General features: G+C 46.7%; 1 protein-coding gene across 8 annotated transcripts in view; it reads right to left on the bottom strand.

Annotated features, from left to right (window-relative positions):
- The window catches only part of LOC142750937 (leukotriene C4 synthase-like), a 63597-nt gene that overhangs the window by 8729 nt on the left and 38571 nt on the right, over positions 1 to 16297 (bottom strand). For all 8 annotated transcript variants that reach the window (XM_075859925.1, XM_075859920.1, XM_075859923.1 and 5 more), the window contains one exon: positions 10569 to 10650. In XM_075859925.1, coding sequence (XP_075716040.1) covers positions 10569 to 10650 — 82 coding nt within the window. The remainder of the gene's footprint in view (positions 1 to 10568; positions 10651 to 16297) is intronic.

Raw genomic sequence — 16297 nt, 5'->3', positions numbered from 1 at the left:
GCCGGATTATGCCAATGGGGAGGGTGTTTGGTAGAAGGTTGGCGGCGGCAACGGCGGGAGTGCGTGCGCCGCATCATTTTGTGCGGCTCAAGGAGGAGCACCGAACTGATCTTCAGGTTTGGGATGACTTCTTGGGCCAGTACAATGGTCGCTCGCTATGGATGGCCCCAGCGCAGGATACGAGCGATTTGAATATTTTTACGGATGCGGCTGGGGCGGGCGGTTTTGGAGCGTACGGGGGAGGTCCGTGGTGCGCAGGTCAATGGCCGGCTAGTTGGGTGTCCAGTGGACTCACGCGGAATCTGGCCCTGCTCGAGCTGTTTCCCATCGTGGTGGCGGCTACCATTTGGGGGGACAGGCTCAGGGATAAGAAGGTTCGGTTTTACTGCGACAACATGGGGGTGGTGCTGGCCATTAATAACATCACGGCGTCCTCTCCTCCGGTAGTTCAATTGTTGCGACATTTAGTGTTGGTGTGTTTGTCGTTGAACGCGTGGGTGGTGGCGGTGCATGTGCCGGGAGTACGGAATTGTATCGCTGATGCTCTTTCTCGCTCGCAGTGGGACCGGTTTCGGCAATTGGCACCGGGAGCGGAACGTCTCGGTTTGGCTTGTCCGGAACATCTTTGGGATCTGGTCTCGGTCCCGTAGAACAACTGTTACAAAGGTCTTTGGCGCGCACGACGTGGAGTGCTTATGCTGCTTGTTGGAGGCAGTGGGAGGAGTGGGTAAGAGAGTTGGGTGACGTCAATACGGATAGAGACAGGTTGGTGGCACTTTTGTACTGGTTAGGGGACGCCTGGGAGGCGGGGTTTTCAGTGGCAAAGGTGAACCGGTTCATATCTGCGGTGGCGTTTGGTTTTAAGTTGCGAGGCTTTCAGGATGTGTCGAAGGAATTTCTGGTGTTGCAGGCTTTGAAGGGGTTGCGCCGAGGTAGGGTGGAGGCGGACAGTAGAAGGCCTGTGTCGTTTGCTTTGCTTAGCGCGCTGGGCGGTTCATTAGCATCGGTCTGTCGTTCTTCAGACTAAATGGATTTGTTTCGGTTAGCTTTTTCGTTAGCGTTCTTTGGGGCATTTAGGATAGGTGAGTTGGTGTCGCCGAGTACCAAGCAGGCAGGGGGGCTGAGATCTGGGGAGTTGAGCCTATTCGCAGATCGCCTGGAGGTATGGTTGCGTCGGTCAAAAACTGACCAATTGGGGAAGGGTAAGCTGATAGTTTTGTTTGCCCTCCCGGGGTCGGTTATGTGCCCAGTAGAGTGCATGCAGTATTTTAAGCCAAAAGGGGGGTCTCCAGATTTGCCTTTGTTATGTCATATGGACGGGTCGTTTTTGTCCAGGTTTCAGTTTGGAGCTGTATTTAAAAAATGTTTGACGGCGGTTGGTGTCGCGGCAGGCTCATATTCATCTCATTCCTTCAGGATTGGCGCAGCAACAGAAGCGGGGCGCTGGGGGTTGGATGATGAAGGGGTGCGGCGTATTGGTCGTTGGGAGTCCAACAGATTTAAGTCCTATGTCCGCCCCCATATGTTATGAGGTTTGTTGTTAACGCTTAAGAAATGTTATATGGTGGTGCCTAATTGTTTTTTCCGTTTCAGATTCGCCTCCGTGTTTGGTGTGGTTGCTGGGTCATTCTTACGTGCACTGGGGGGCTTTGAGGGCAGACGTCCGCCCGGACGGTCGCCAGTTGCGCATTCCGCGACAGGATGCGGTTGTGCATTGGCTGGGATTTAGAGGTATGTCTTGGAGCAGGGTGTTGGCGAAATTCCAGACATATGCCCGGCTTGATAGGGTTCCGGAGGTCTTAGTGTTGCACGTGGGTGGGAATGACTTAGGAGTCCGCCCCTTTCGTGAGTTGGTGCGGGATATCAAACACGATATGTTGTGTTTGTGGGTTTCTTATCCCAAGTTGGTAATAGTGTGGTCGGACATAGTCCCAAGGAAACATTGGCGGTTGGCTAGATCTGTGGAGAGAGTCAATAAGGCTCGCATTAAAGTTAATCGGGCGGTGTCCCGTTTTGTGGCAAAAAACGGGGGCATTTGCGTGAGGCACAGGGATTTGGAGTCAGGATTGGGGAATTTCTGGAGGAGTGACGGGGTTCATCTGACCGAGGTTGGCATTGATCTTTGGAGCTTGGCGATAGCAGAAGGCATAGAAAGGGCGGTGGTGGTGTGGAGGAACTCACAGGCTTAAGGTGGTCAAGGCCTGTTTCGCTGTGGCGGGGGGAGTCCTTGAGGCCAGTTAGTACAAAATGGTGGGGGGGTCGCATCGGGGGTATTCGTCCCCCAAAAAAGGTACATGGTTGAAGACTTCATCGGGTGTTATCCCTTTGAAGTGGTCTTCTGGTGGAAGGTATATCACTTGAAGGCTTCATCGGGTGTTATCCCTTTGAAGTGGACTTCTAGTGGTCGGTATATCACTTGAGGGCTTCATCGGGTGTTATCCCCTTGAAGTGGACTTCTAGTGGTTGGAGCCATCTGCAGAGGTGAACGGTGCTTCCGAGCTGGTTTACGGCTGGAGGTAATTGGTGGTTTGCAGATGGCTAACTCGGTGTGTTCTTAAAAAAGGAATATCTGAAAGGGCTTCAAGGACTTCCTCTGCTCGGGTTAATGTTAACGTTAAATTGTTATTTACGATTCTGACCCATGTTGGGTCATGTGAATTATTAGAAGGAATTCTCTGGTGGATTCCTAACTAGTTATCCGAAGGTTTCGGATTTTAATTGTTTTTATAAAACTGTAAAATTAATAAACGGCTGCTGTGGCCATTTCACATCCAACCTCAGTGTCACGTGTCTTTCCTAAAGGTGGGGGTGGGGGGATAGGATGGGGTAAGGGAAGGTTCATCAACACACGACTCTACTTAGGCAGGTCAAGAAGGGGCTGGACACAGCCTGCAGGGCTTAAGGGGAAGCCTCCATGACCTCCCTGGTAGGGAAAGGGTTAACAGGTGAGGGAGAGTTGGAGGGAGTCGGAGGGGGGGGTCAAGGAGGAGTCAGGGGGCCGTTGCTGCGCTTCCCGCTGTTTTAGGCATTGAGCCGGAAGCAGCGGGAGGAGTAGCACAGTGAAGACAAGCTCCAACCCTCCCGCCCTTGGTTTGTTACTTTGTGGGTCTTTACGTACGTCCGTCTATGAGTGTTGTGTTTTATTTGTGTGCTTATTTAACATGTTTTTCCTTTTTTCCGGAGTAGGTTCTGTTGTCATGGCAGCTGGCGGGGGGAGTCCTTGAGGCCAGTCAGTACAAAATGGTGGGGGGGTTGCATCGGGGGTATGCGTCCCCCAAAAAAGGTACATGGTTGAAGACTTCATCGGGTGTTATCCCTTTGAAGTGGTCTTCTGGTGGAAGGTATATCACTTGAAGGCTTCATCGGGTGTTATCCCTTTGAAGTGGACTTCTAGTGGTCGGTATATCACTTGAGGGCTTCATCGGGTGTTATCCCCTTGAAGTGGACTTCTAGTGGTTGGAGCCATCTGCAGAGGTGAACGGTGCTTCCGAGCTGGTTTACGGCTGGAGGTAATTGGTGGTTTGCAGATGGCTAACTCGGTGTGTTCTTAAAAAAGGAATATCTGAAAGGGCTTCAAGGACTTCCTCTGCTCGGGTTAATGTTAACGCTAAATTGTTATTTACGATTCTGACCCATGTTGGGTCATGTGAATTATTAGAAGGAATTCTCTGGTGGATTCCTAACTAGTTATCCGAAGGTTTCGGATTTTAATTGTTTTTATAAAACTGTAAAATTAATAAACGGCTGCTGTGGCCATTTCACATCCAACCTCGGTGTCACGTGTCTTTCCTAAAGGTGGGGGTGGGGGGATAGGATGGGGTAAGGGAAGGTTCATCAACACACGACTCTACTTAGGCAGGTCAAGAATGAGCAGTGCAGGCGGCGGCTGCTATTTATACCCAGTGCTGCTCCCTGGTGCAATTCCAAGTCACGACCTCACAGTCAGCCTGACTATTACCTCATGGGTGGTTCTAATGGGTTCTTCTGTACGGTGCTGCTTTCTGATTGGTGGAAGTCCAAGTCAGTTTTGCAACATTAAGCAGGATTTTTACTTCAGCAGCTGTTCTACGGTATTTGTTTTTTCTAAACTGTGCTGCTCTCTGATTTGGGGAAATTCAAGTCAGCTTCATGACATTACAGTTAGCATTACCAACACCTACTGACCTCTATAATTAAAAAAGATGACTAAGTGAATTGATGAATATGTATGTAGACTTGTGCACTTTAGTATTAGTTTGGTTCAAATAGAAATTAAATGGCTATATTGACAGATATGTCATGGAGTTAGAGTACACATAGTACAGTCAGGGCCGGCCTTTGGGGTGTGTGACCTGTGCCATGCTTGTGTCTCTGAAGCCCCCCGGCCGGTGACCCTGCAGCTGCCTTTCCGCCGAGGGCGCTTCTCTGCTAAGTGGCGTAACTACCGCTGTAGCAGCCATAGCGGTGACCGGTGGCGACGCTAGCAGCCGCTATGGCTGCTACATCGGTAGCGACGCTTCATTCAATAGTATCTGCGTCCTTAGGACACAGATACCATTGAATCCTATGGCAGAGAAGGGAGGTATCTCTCTGCTCTGCCATTTACTAGGCTACAGGCCTGCAGCCTATCAGGCGCAGGGACAGGATCTCTGCGCATGTCGGCATGATTACGTCACTGGATCACGCAGGCCTACGCAAGCATCCCATCGGCGTTGTGGAGCAGTTCCATTCGTTCGGAACGGGGCCTAGGTGAGTATAACGTTTTTATTTTATTTGTTTGGGGGGCACTATCTACAAGGGGGAGGTGAGGGGCTGTATGGCACTATCTACAAAGGGGAGGTGGGTTGCTGTATGGCAGAATCTACAGGGGGCACTATCTACAAGGGGGACTGTGTGTGGCACCCAGTGGAGGGGGGACATTATAATGTGGGGGGCCACTAATAGGGCATTATACAGTGTGGGAGCCACTAAGGGGACATTATACTGTGTGGGGACCCCTAAGGGGACATTATACTGTGTAGGGGCACTAAAGGGGGCAATATACTGTGTGTGACATTTAGCGGGCATTATACTGTGTGGGGGCAATACACTGTGTGGGGCACTTAAAGAGGCTCTGTCACCAGATTTTGCAAGCCCTATCTGCTATTGCAGCAGATAGGCGCTGCAATGTAGATTACAGTAACGTTTTTATTTTTAAAAAACGGGCATTTTTGGCCAAGTTATGACCATTTTCGTATTTATGCAAATGAGGCTTGCAAAAGTACAACTGGGCGTGTTGAAAAGTAAAAGTACAACTGGGCGTGTATTATGTGCGTACATCGGGGCGTGTTTACTACTTTTACTAGCTGGGCGTTGTGTAGAGAAGTATCATCCACTTCTGTTTGTTAACACCCAGCTTCTGGCAGTGCAGACACAGCCGTGTTCTCCAGAGATCACGCTGTGTCGTCACTCACAGGTCCTGCATCGTGTCAGACGAGCGAGGACACATCGGCACCAGAGGCTACAGATGATTCTGCAGCAGCATCGGCGTTTGCAGGTAAGTCCATGTAGCTACTTACCTGCAAATGCTGATGCTGCTGCAGAATCAACTGTAGCCTCTGGTGCCGATGTGTCCTCGCTCGTCTGACACGATGCAGGACCTGTGAGTGACGTCACAGCGTGATCTGGCAGAAGCTGGGCGTTCTGAAGAGAAGTGGATGATACTTCTCTTCTCAATGCCCAGCTAGTAAAAGAAGTAAACACGCCCCGATGTACGCACATAATACACGCCCAGTTGTACTTTTACTTTTCAACACGCCCAGTTGTACTTTTGCAAGCCTCATTTGCATAAATACGAAAATGGTCATAACTTGGCCAAAAATGCTCGTTTTTAAAAAATAAAAACGTTACTGTAATCTACATTGCAGCGCCTATCTGCTGCAATAGCAGATAGGGGTTGCAAAATCTGGTGACAGAGCCTCTTTAAGGGACATTATACTGTGTGGGGGCACTAAATGGGGCATTATACTATGTGGGGTCACTATAAAGGGCATTATACTGGGTGGGGTCACTATAATGGGTATTATACTATGGGGGCACTAAAAAGGGCATTATACTGTGGTGGGGCATGATACTTTTTTATGCAGAATTTTTTTATGAAGGGGGAGAGGCACTGAAATAAAATTTTGCATGGGGTGCCATCTAACCAAAGGCCGGCCCTGAGTACAATAACCTCTTCTCTTCAGTGTCCACATATGACTTATACATCACACTGACTGATTCATGCAAAATATCTCAACATTTTTGGGAAAGAGATGTACAAATTATTTAATACATGTAAATAATAAATTATTATTTCTATTAAGGCATTAAAATAAAGCCCTATTGTAGTTGCTAGAGCCTTACAAATAATAGTAATAGATATACCTAGCATATACCAGAAATTATTAAAATGTGTCTGGTCTCCGAGCTGTAAAATAGCTGGTCAGTGAAAGGGTTAATAGAATATACATTTTGTGGAAAATCTATGCCCCTAGTGATTGGGCAAAATGCTCATTTAATGGGTTTTCCGGGACTATGATTTTGAGGACAGATCCATATATCCGGTAGTGGCAGTGCCTGATACTGCAGCTCAGGGACCCATAGATTTCTGCCAGTGATGATAATGAGATGACTGCTGAGAAGTGATCTCTACAGAACAGGAAGTGTCAGTCTATTGTGAGGCTCAGTGGCCAGAGTGAAAACGGCAAGATTTTAGGATTCATTTTTAATATAGATATTAACATGTTAAGATGTTTAAAAAAAATCACCAAAATTCTTCCAAAATATGTTTAACATACAATCTTGATTCAAACAACAGGTCATTTTCCGATGACACATTCCCTTTAACTTCTTAACTACCCTAGACCAACAGAGATATCAGCATCACCACTTTACCCCAATAGACAACCAGGGAGACAAAATTCTGTCTTGGCAGGGGCCTCTGAAATCTTATGGGCTACCCTGATTTATTTGGAAACTGTATGCAATATCTATTTAGTGCTTTATAGAGTCTATATTCCGGACACTATAAATCTATTGATCTTGAACAGTGCCCAGGGAACATTGGATATGAGAGTGGAAGTACTCTGCATGCATTTCAATGACAGCTCAGAGCAGTAATATCAATTGCTGAACGCTACTTAAATTATTGAGGATTAAGCCCCCCCGACCCTCCGATTATTTGTCACTGTCCCAGGCACTCTGCCCATCTCTTATCCCTTTCTGTAGGTGATATCTATTCCTTTTCCCAGGTAATCCTTCATGTCACATTCAGGAAACTGAGTTATAGGTTGTATAGTTCGTTATACACCTTACTATTTGTATGCTGCTTAAAGGAATATAATACAGTATAATACTGTATTCATATAACTATATACACAAATATGCTTAAAAAATCTATCAAAAGATCTATCAATCTCCTATATGTACATATATACATGGATGCAAGCCCTTAAAGAGGTTGTACAGGATTAGAAAAAACAAGTTATGTGTGGTATTGTAGGTTTTCCCCAATCTCTTTAGTGAAACTGAGCTGTAATACCAGACACAACCAATAGACAGGAGTGGTGCGGTTTAAAAAAAAAAAAATATGCCATGTTTTTCTAATCCTGTACAATCCCTTTAAATTTTTTGTTCACTCTATCGAAATATAAGATTATGATGCTTTGTGAGAAGACCATGCTCCCAGCCTGAACAGATCTTACACATGGTGTAGGAGAACGCCATTGTCCTTCACAGTCATTTGACAGGAACAGAAGAAACATCCTATATGAGCTCCATTTTGTGGTGTTGTCACTTGACATTATTTGCGTGGATCCGCATCGTTAATTTAATTAACTGCTATGATGTCATCCCTGCATAACCCACACATATGTAGTAGAGTTGAGTCATTTGGCAAAATGGTTACTCTCAGAGTGATATCCTAATGTAATAATAGTAGTACATAGGACTTTACATAGGACTGCAGTTAAACCTTTTAAATTATATTAAAAAGTTATTCTTATCACGCAAAGTAAAAGCATATCGCTAGGATATGGCATAATTTTGTGATCGGTGGGGGTCTTATTGCCTGGACACCCACCGATCCTGAAATAGAAGGGGCCGCAGCGCTAGTTTAGTGCTATATCCCCTTCTCAGTTTTGCCTGCAAACCGGCGCTTCCGGCCACCGACTGTACAGGGAACTGCAGCAAAACTCCATTCAAATGAATGGGGCCGTGCTGCAGCTTTCTATACAGCAGGTGGCAGCACCGCTGTGCAGGGAAAAACAGTGAGGCTGGGTTCACACGACCTATTTTCAGACGTAAACGAGGCGTAAACAGCTGTCAAACGACGACGCGTAAATGGACTGCCTCGGCAAAGAAGTGCAGGACACTTCTTTGCCACGTAAGGGTATGTGCACACGTAGTGACCAAAAACGTCTGAAAATACGGAGCTGTTTTCAAGGGAAACTCGCGTTTTTCGCAGCGTTTTTCGCAGCATTTTTCGCGCCGTTTTTGCAGCGTTTTTTACGTCCGTTTTTGGAGCTGTTTTCATTGGAGTCTATGAGAAAATGGCTCCAAAAACGTCCAAAGAAGTGTCCTGCACTTCTTTTGACGAGGCTGTATTTTTACGCGTCGTAGTTTGACAGCTGTCAAACGATGACGCGTAAATGACAGGTCGTCTGCACAGTACGTCGGCAAACCCATTCAAATGAATGGGCAGATGTTTGCCGACGTATTGGAGCCGTATTTTCAGACATAAAACGAGGCATAATACGCCTCGTTTACGTCTGAAAATAGGTCGTGTGAACCCAGCCTAATTTGAGCTGTTCTTAATTGAACTCAATGAAGCACAGCTCAAGATTTACGAGCGTCTCAGACGCCTCGCAAAATACGAGGAGGAGCATTTACGTGTGAAACGAGGCAGCTGTTTTCTCTTGAAAACAGTCTGTCTTTTCACACGTAAATGACAGCTAGCGTGTGCACATACCCTGAGGGGAAAGCAGCACTAAGGGTATGTTCACACGAGGGCGTCCGTAACGGCTGAAATTACGGGGATGTTTCAGCCTGAAAACATCCCCGTAATTTCAGCCGTACCGGCATGTGCAGGCGCTTGAACGCCGCGTCCATTACGGATGTAATTGGCGCTGCTATTCATTCGAGTCAATGAATAACGGCTCCAATTACGGCCAAAGAAGTGACAGGTCACTTCTTTGACGCGGGCGTCTATTTACGCGCCGTCATTTGACAGCGGTGCGTAAATTACGCCTCGTGTGAACAGACAAACGTCTGCCCATTGCTTTCAATGGGCAGATGTTTGTCAGCGCTATTGAGGCGCTATTTTCGGACGTAATTCGGGGCAAAAACGCCCGAATTACGTCCGTAATTAGTGCGTGTGAACATACCCTTAACCAGCACCATGGCCCCTTCATTCTCAGGATCGGTGGCGGTCCTGGCAGTTGGACGCCCAGCGTCACTTTGCGTGATGGAAATAACCCTTTAACTCATAGAAACATCATGATACTATAGCAATGTTGTCTTCAAATTGTTCTCTTCTACAACTGTATGACAACTGCAAGTATCTGTCTTAACTCTTAACTGATGTGATAGTGGATATAGGATGCTCTCCGTTCTATAGGCAACTATGGAATTTCATAGCAGGTAAGGATAGACAGAAGAGTGCAATGTCACCTCTCTGTAGTACGTGTCTAGGAAGCTGCCTGCAGCCGATTTACAGCTTAGCCCTGGGGTGACAAACAAGAAGCAGGAAACAGTCAGGAAAAGAAGATACAGCTGGCGCTGTTTGAAAACGAACTAACCGGGATTGACTGAGGGGATGTTTTTCCTCACTGTGGAGGAAGAGCATTTACCAAAAAAAAGAACAACCATGCTGTAGAGAGGCCAGTGTCTGAATATTGTCCCCAAACTCTGATGGTGCCAAGTGAGTCAGATGCCCAGATGTGGCATCTCGCCTTCCTGACCATTCAGCAATGCTGAGAAGGTTTCCATGGCACGCTTCCTCAAGACTCCTTCTGTGCATACAACGCTTATAGTCTACACTTTGGTGGTTACATTTGGGTAAATTTGATCATTCTTACAGATAGCCTAATCTAATGAAGGAAACTGATGACCGCTTTTCCTTGAAGAAGACCTGTCACCTCTCCTGACATGTCTGTTTGAGTAAATATTTGCATTCCCCATAAAATAAAATTTCAGAAGCATCCTCTGTTATTCTTCCTGGAAATGTATGAATAAATTGACAACAGGGAGTTAACATTGCTCTTATCAGAGATTGTTTCCCTATACACTGAAACTGTCCAATAGGTTTCAGAGAACCTCTGTGCCCAAATGATCAGAAATGTGTTTTTTTTTAAATAAAACAACATATTAATACATGTGTGTATAGTGTGGTGTTCCTACAGCTTTCCACAGTGCGGCAGTGGCACTGGCTTTGTGCTGCCCCCTACTGCAAAATGTGGACATGGCCTGACAGGGCAGATTTATAATATATATAAACTTTTCACTTTTCACCATTGCCTGTGAACATATGAAGCACTGTTATATTGGATGTTAAATTAAATGAATGTTACCTGCCCTGTGAGGAAACGCTGTAACCTTTAAAGTAGCGATAGCGAGCAAATAGATATAAAATCCCACAGGCTGCAGCTGTGCCTAAAAACATAAGAGGAAGATTAGATGATTATTTTTTGTTATATTGAATATTTTTACGTTTCAGACTTTAGTAATGCTTTTTTGTACATTTTGTTTTATTCTGTATTTTTAATTAGTGTTTTGTCCCTTGGGATGCACGATTAAAACACTAAGGTCATCTTACTAAGGTCCATTTTTTTCCCCCAGGCTGTAATCTCCAATGTATGGAAACCCTAAGGCTTTTTTGACACAATGCAGATTTGCTGCAGATTTTGCATGTATTTTTTAAGCCCAGACCAGAAACGGAACTGAAAAAGAAGAAATATATAAAGGAAGGCATTATAGGTCTGTTCCCCTGGATCCTATTCTGGTTTTGGCCTAAAAAAAAAATGCATGCAAAATCTGCAGCAAATCTGCACTGTGTGAACAAGGTCTAAAGTTACATTCACAGAAGGCTGCACCACAATAACATAGGAATAACATAGAGCAGGAGTCCAGTTGTCATCAGCCTAAAGGTAGCGATCGAAGTTTCATTAGATCGCGGCTGTTTAACCCCTTAAATGCTGCAGTCAATAGCAACTCCGGCATTTAAGTGGTTTGCAGAGGGAGGGGGCTCCCTCGGTCACCCTCTGGCAGCATGCAAATGCGATCAGGGGCCTCCAATATAGTCAGGCCTTCCCTGGCTATATGCCTATTAGGTTACATTCACAGGACAGTGACAAACGGACATTTTCAGAACAACGAAGTTCTATGGGTGTATTCACACGGCCGTTTTTTTAACGGCCGGTGAATGCTGGCCGTCAAAAAATAGGACATGACTTATTTTTGGCCATTATCACGGCTCCACCGCTCCCATAGATCTCAATCCTTGTAACTGTCGATAAAAACTGATACTTTGACCCCCCTCCATGTAGACAGCACCCCTCTATAGATAGCACCAACCATCCTGTAGATAGCACCCCCCCCCCTGTAGATAGCACCGCACCCCCCCCCCCCCGTAGATGGCACTCACCCGGTAGATCGAACCCCCCAGTAGATGATGCAACCCCCCGTGGAAGATACCCTGCCTTAGATGGCACCCCCCTGTAGATAGCATCGCTGTCGCTCCCTGTAGGGGCGGAATCCCCTGCCAGAGAGCTCCGATTCTCTGGCCGGGGATTCCGCTACTGGAGAAGCCCCTGGCTTCACTATCCGTATATATGTACAGTAACGTGAGGGGCTACCCCTGGAACGGAACCCCCGGCCAGAGCGCTGCTGTCTCTCTGGCAGGGATTCCGCTCTTAGTGAGTGCTCCTGACGTCACTGTCCATATATGGATAGTTACGCCAAGGGCTTCTCCAGTAGCGGAATCCCTGCCCAGAGGAATTCCGCTCCTACAGGGAGCTACAGTGACGATATCTACGGGGGGCATTTACAGGGGGTGATGCTATCCACAAGAGGGGTGGTGCTATATACAGGGGTGATTGGTGCTATCTACAGGAGGGTGCTATCTACAAGGGTGTGTTATCTATAGGGGGAGTTAGTGCTATCTACAGGGGGGATATCTACAGGGGGTGGTGCTATCTACAGGGGGTGGTGGCGCTATCAACAAGGGCACTGTGGCACTATATGGGGGTGGCACTATCTACAGTGGGCATTGTGGCACTATGTGGGCACTGGCACTTTATATGTGGGCACTATGTCACTTTATATGTGGGCACTGTGGTACTGTGTGGACACCGTGGCACTATTTACAGCGGGCACTGTGGCACTATGTGGGCACTGGCACTTTATATGTGGGCACTATGGCATTATCTACAGTGGGCACTGGCACTATGTGGGCACTATCTACAGTGTGCACTGCAGCACTATGTGGGCACTATCTACAGTGGGCACTGTGGCACTATCTACAAGGACATTGCGGCACTATCCACGTGGGCACTGTGGTGTTTTCAAGGGGTTGGGACAAAAAAACCCTCACAAGTGAAATCTATCCTTGTTTTTTTTGTTTGTTTTTTTTAACGGCCATGAAACACGGATGGCAAAGAGCCATTAAAAACTGACAGATGGAAACCGGAAGGTGAACGCCGTAAAAAAAACCTCAAAGAAAACATGGCGGAATTGCAATTTTTTGCCATTTCCCCCCCAAAAAGTAATAATAAAAGTTAATCAATAAGTCCCATATACCGCAAAAAGGACCAATGAAAACTACGTCTCGTCCCGCAAAAATAAGCCCACATAACACTAAAGTGACAGAAAAATAAAAAAGTTATGACTCTTGGAACGCGATGATGCAAAAACATCATTTTAGTTCAAACTTATTATTTTTTTGTGCAAAAGTAGTAAAACATAAAAAAAACCTATACATGTGTGGTATCGTTGTAATCATACCGACCCATAGAATTAACCGGTTCCCGACCGCTGGCTGTGTATTTACGGCCAGCGGTCAGGGTCCTTAAAACCCGCGCCATAGACTATTTACGGCACGGGTTTTAGCTTGCTGCCCGAGCGATCGGGTAGCTGAATGTCGGGTCTCCAGTGACTGCCGGGGACCCTGAGGAGAAGATAGAAGTAGCATTCGCTGCTTCTATCTTATCTGATCTCTTCTGCACAGTGCTCAATGCGCCGCTGTCTCTATTGGTCCCGGTGATCATGTGACTGGTCACATGATCGCCGGGTGCCATCAGTGGCAGGCTGCTGCTGGGTCTTACTAGACCCAGCACAGCCCTATTAGTGACAATAGTCACTATAAGGCTGGATTCACACAAGCACAATACGTCCGTAATGGACGGAACGTATTTCGGCCGCAAGTCCCGGACCGAACACACTGCAGGGAGCCGGGCTCCTAGCATCATAGTTATGTACGATGCTAGGAGTCCCTGCCTCTCCGTGGAACTAATGTCCCGTACTGAAAACATGTTTACAGTACGGGACAGTTGTCTGGCAGCAAGGCAGGGACTCCTAGCATCGTACATAACTATGATGCTAGGAGCCCGGCTCCCTGCAGTGTGTTCGGTCCGGGACTTGCGGCCGAAATACGTTCCGTCCATTACGGACGTAATGTGCTCGTGTGAATCCAGCCTAAGAGGGCTGATTTCCCCTGTAACTGTGGCTGCTGTGCAGCCCCAGTTACAGTGGAAAAACATGGTGTAAAAGAAGAAAGAAAAAAATAAATAAAGTCCCCCAAAGGTCTTTCCTTACCTTTGAGGGACAGACCAGAATAATAAAAAAATAAAAGTAAAATAAAGTGCAAAAAAAATTAATAATAATACACATAAAATACCCACCCCAAAAAAAAATGTTCCTCCCGCCAATCATTGTCGTAACACTAGCCCTGAGCCAATTACCCTAGAATAGACATGATGACGTCAACTGCTGATTACGTCAACTGCCCGGCACGATGACGTCACTGCATCATGCCGTGCACACCGGGCCACTGAATCATAAGTCAATTAGGTAATAAAAAGGGGGCATAGAAGATACATTAAACCATTTTCAGTGTTAATGCTGCGTTGCTGATCTACGATACTAAAGTAATACAGTAAGTAGAATTCTTTCAATATTTTCTATACATTAAACAGCACTTTAACAAATAAACAACAAATGTTTTCCGATTTAACATTTTTTATATACTGTGTGTTTGTTGTGTAAAGCTAGTAATGAGAAAACTCGGATAGATTTGGGGGGGGCGTCTTTTTATAGTTCGCCTCAGGCAGCAGAGGGGCTAGGTTCACCCCTGGGTGGAAGAGGTGGAACCTGGACTATGCTATAGAGAAAGAGAGAGGTAGAGAGAGAGAGCTACTGTAGAGCTGTGTGAATAGTGTGGCATATCTAGCAACCGTCCAGGATTCAGCGGGACAGTCCCAGATTCCAGGCGGTGTCCCGCTGTCCCGGGCGGCTGGTGGTATATTATCTGCTGGGGCTGAACGATGTAAGTGACGTGATGGTCATCGCGCCGCTGTCGTCGTTGAAAGGCGCTGATTGGCAGAGCAGAATGACTTGCCCAGCCAATTAGCGCCTTTCAACGACGCTAGCGCTTCCGTTGTTGAAAGGCACTGATTGGCAGGGCAAGTCATTCTGCCTTGCCAATCAGCGCCTTTCAACGCCGATAGCGGCGCGATGACGTCATCGCGCCACTTGCATCGTTCAGCCCCAGCAGACCTGCTCAGAAGTAAGCAGGTCTGCATTGCCACCGGACGGTGCGGGAACGGGATCATGTGAGTATGTAAAGTTTGTTTTGTTTTACTTAAAAGTGTGAGTGGCATTATCTACGGGGGGAGCTATAGTGGCACAATCTACAGGGGAGGCTATATGTAGGGCACTATCTACAGGGGGGGCTATAGGTGGGGCACTATATACAGGGAGGGCTATATATAGGGCACTATCTACAGGGGGTCTATATGTAGGGCACTATCTACAGGGGGCTATATGTGGGGCACTATATACAGGGGGCTATATGTGGGTCACTATATGTGGGGCACTATCTACAGGGGGGCTATAAGTAGAGCGTTATCTACAGGGGGATATAGGTAGAGCACTATCTACATGGGGCTATATGTGGGGCACTATCTACAGGGGGGCTATATGTGGGGCACTATCTACTGGGGGCTTTATGTGGGTACTATCTACAGAGGGATCTATGGGGGCACTATCTACAGGGAGCACTGTGTGTGTGTGGGACACAGTGTATGGTGGTATTATAATCAGAGACAGATGCTAGGCACATCTGCTAGAGCAGAGTACACTTCTAATGCTATCCACCAGGGAGGAACAGAAGAAACCTGCGTGTTAGAAGAGAGGGTGAGCAAGCACCCCTCCTCAATAATGAATAGATACAGGGATGATGGGGTTTGTATACAGGGATAATGGCTGATATATACAGGAATGATGGGGGTAAATGCAGGGATGATGGCTGGACTACCCATCATCCCTGCATATAACCCCCATCATCCCTGTATGTAACCACCATCATCCCTGTATATACCAGCCATCATAATTTTATATAAACCCCATCATCCCTGTATATACCAGCCAGACTGGTATTTATAGGGATGATGTGGGTTGTAATCAGGAATGATGTCTGGTATATACAGGAATGATGGCTGGTATATACAGGGATTATGGGGATTACATACAGGGATAATGGCTAGTATATATAGAGATGATGGGGTTGTATACAGGGATGATGGGGGTTATATACATGGATAATGGCTGGTCCAGACATGATTACTGTATAAAACCACCATAATCCCTGTTTATACCAACCATGATCCCTGTATATATCCCCCATCATCCCTGTGAATACTAGCCTGGCTGGTATATACAGGGATGATGGGGTTTATATACAAGAATGATGGTTGGTATATACAGGGATGATCGGGTTATATATAGGGATGATGGCTGGTATATAATTAGAATGTGCCTCTTCAGTTGTAAACATGCGTTAGGGGGGCCCACTCAGATATGTTTCCCCCCCCCCCCCTGTGCTAAACCCCTAGCTACGCCTCTGATGGACAGTGATGTCAGGAGGAGAGGAGGAGTCTCAGGCAGAGAGCTAGAAGCGGTTCTGCTCCGGGACTCCGTCTCTGGGGAAGCCCCTGACATCACTGTCTATATATGGACAGTGTTGTCAGAAGCAGAGCAGTGTCCCAGGCAGAGTGCTAGTAGCGCTCTGCTCGGGACTTTGGCT

The sequence above is a fragment of the Rhinoderma darwinii genome, chromosome 3 (genome assembly GCF_050947455.1).
Source record: "Rhinoderma darwinii isolate aRhiDar2 chromosome 3, aRhiDar2.hap1, whole genome shotgun sequence".
NCBI classification, from domain to species: Eukaryota; Metazoa; Chordata; class Amphibia; order Anura; family Rhinodermatidae; genus Rhinoderma; species Rhinoderma darwinii.
This window is presented reverse-complemented; position numbering and strand designations above follow the sequence as displayed.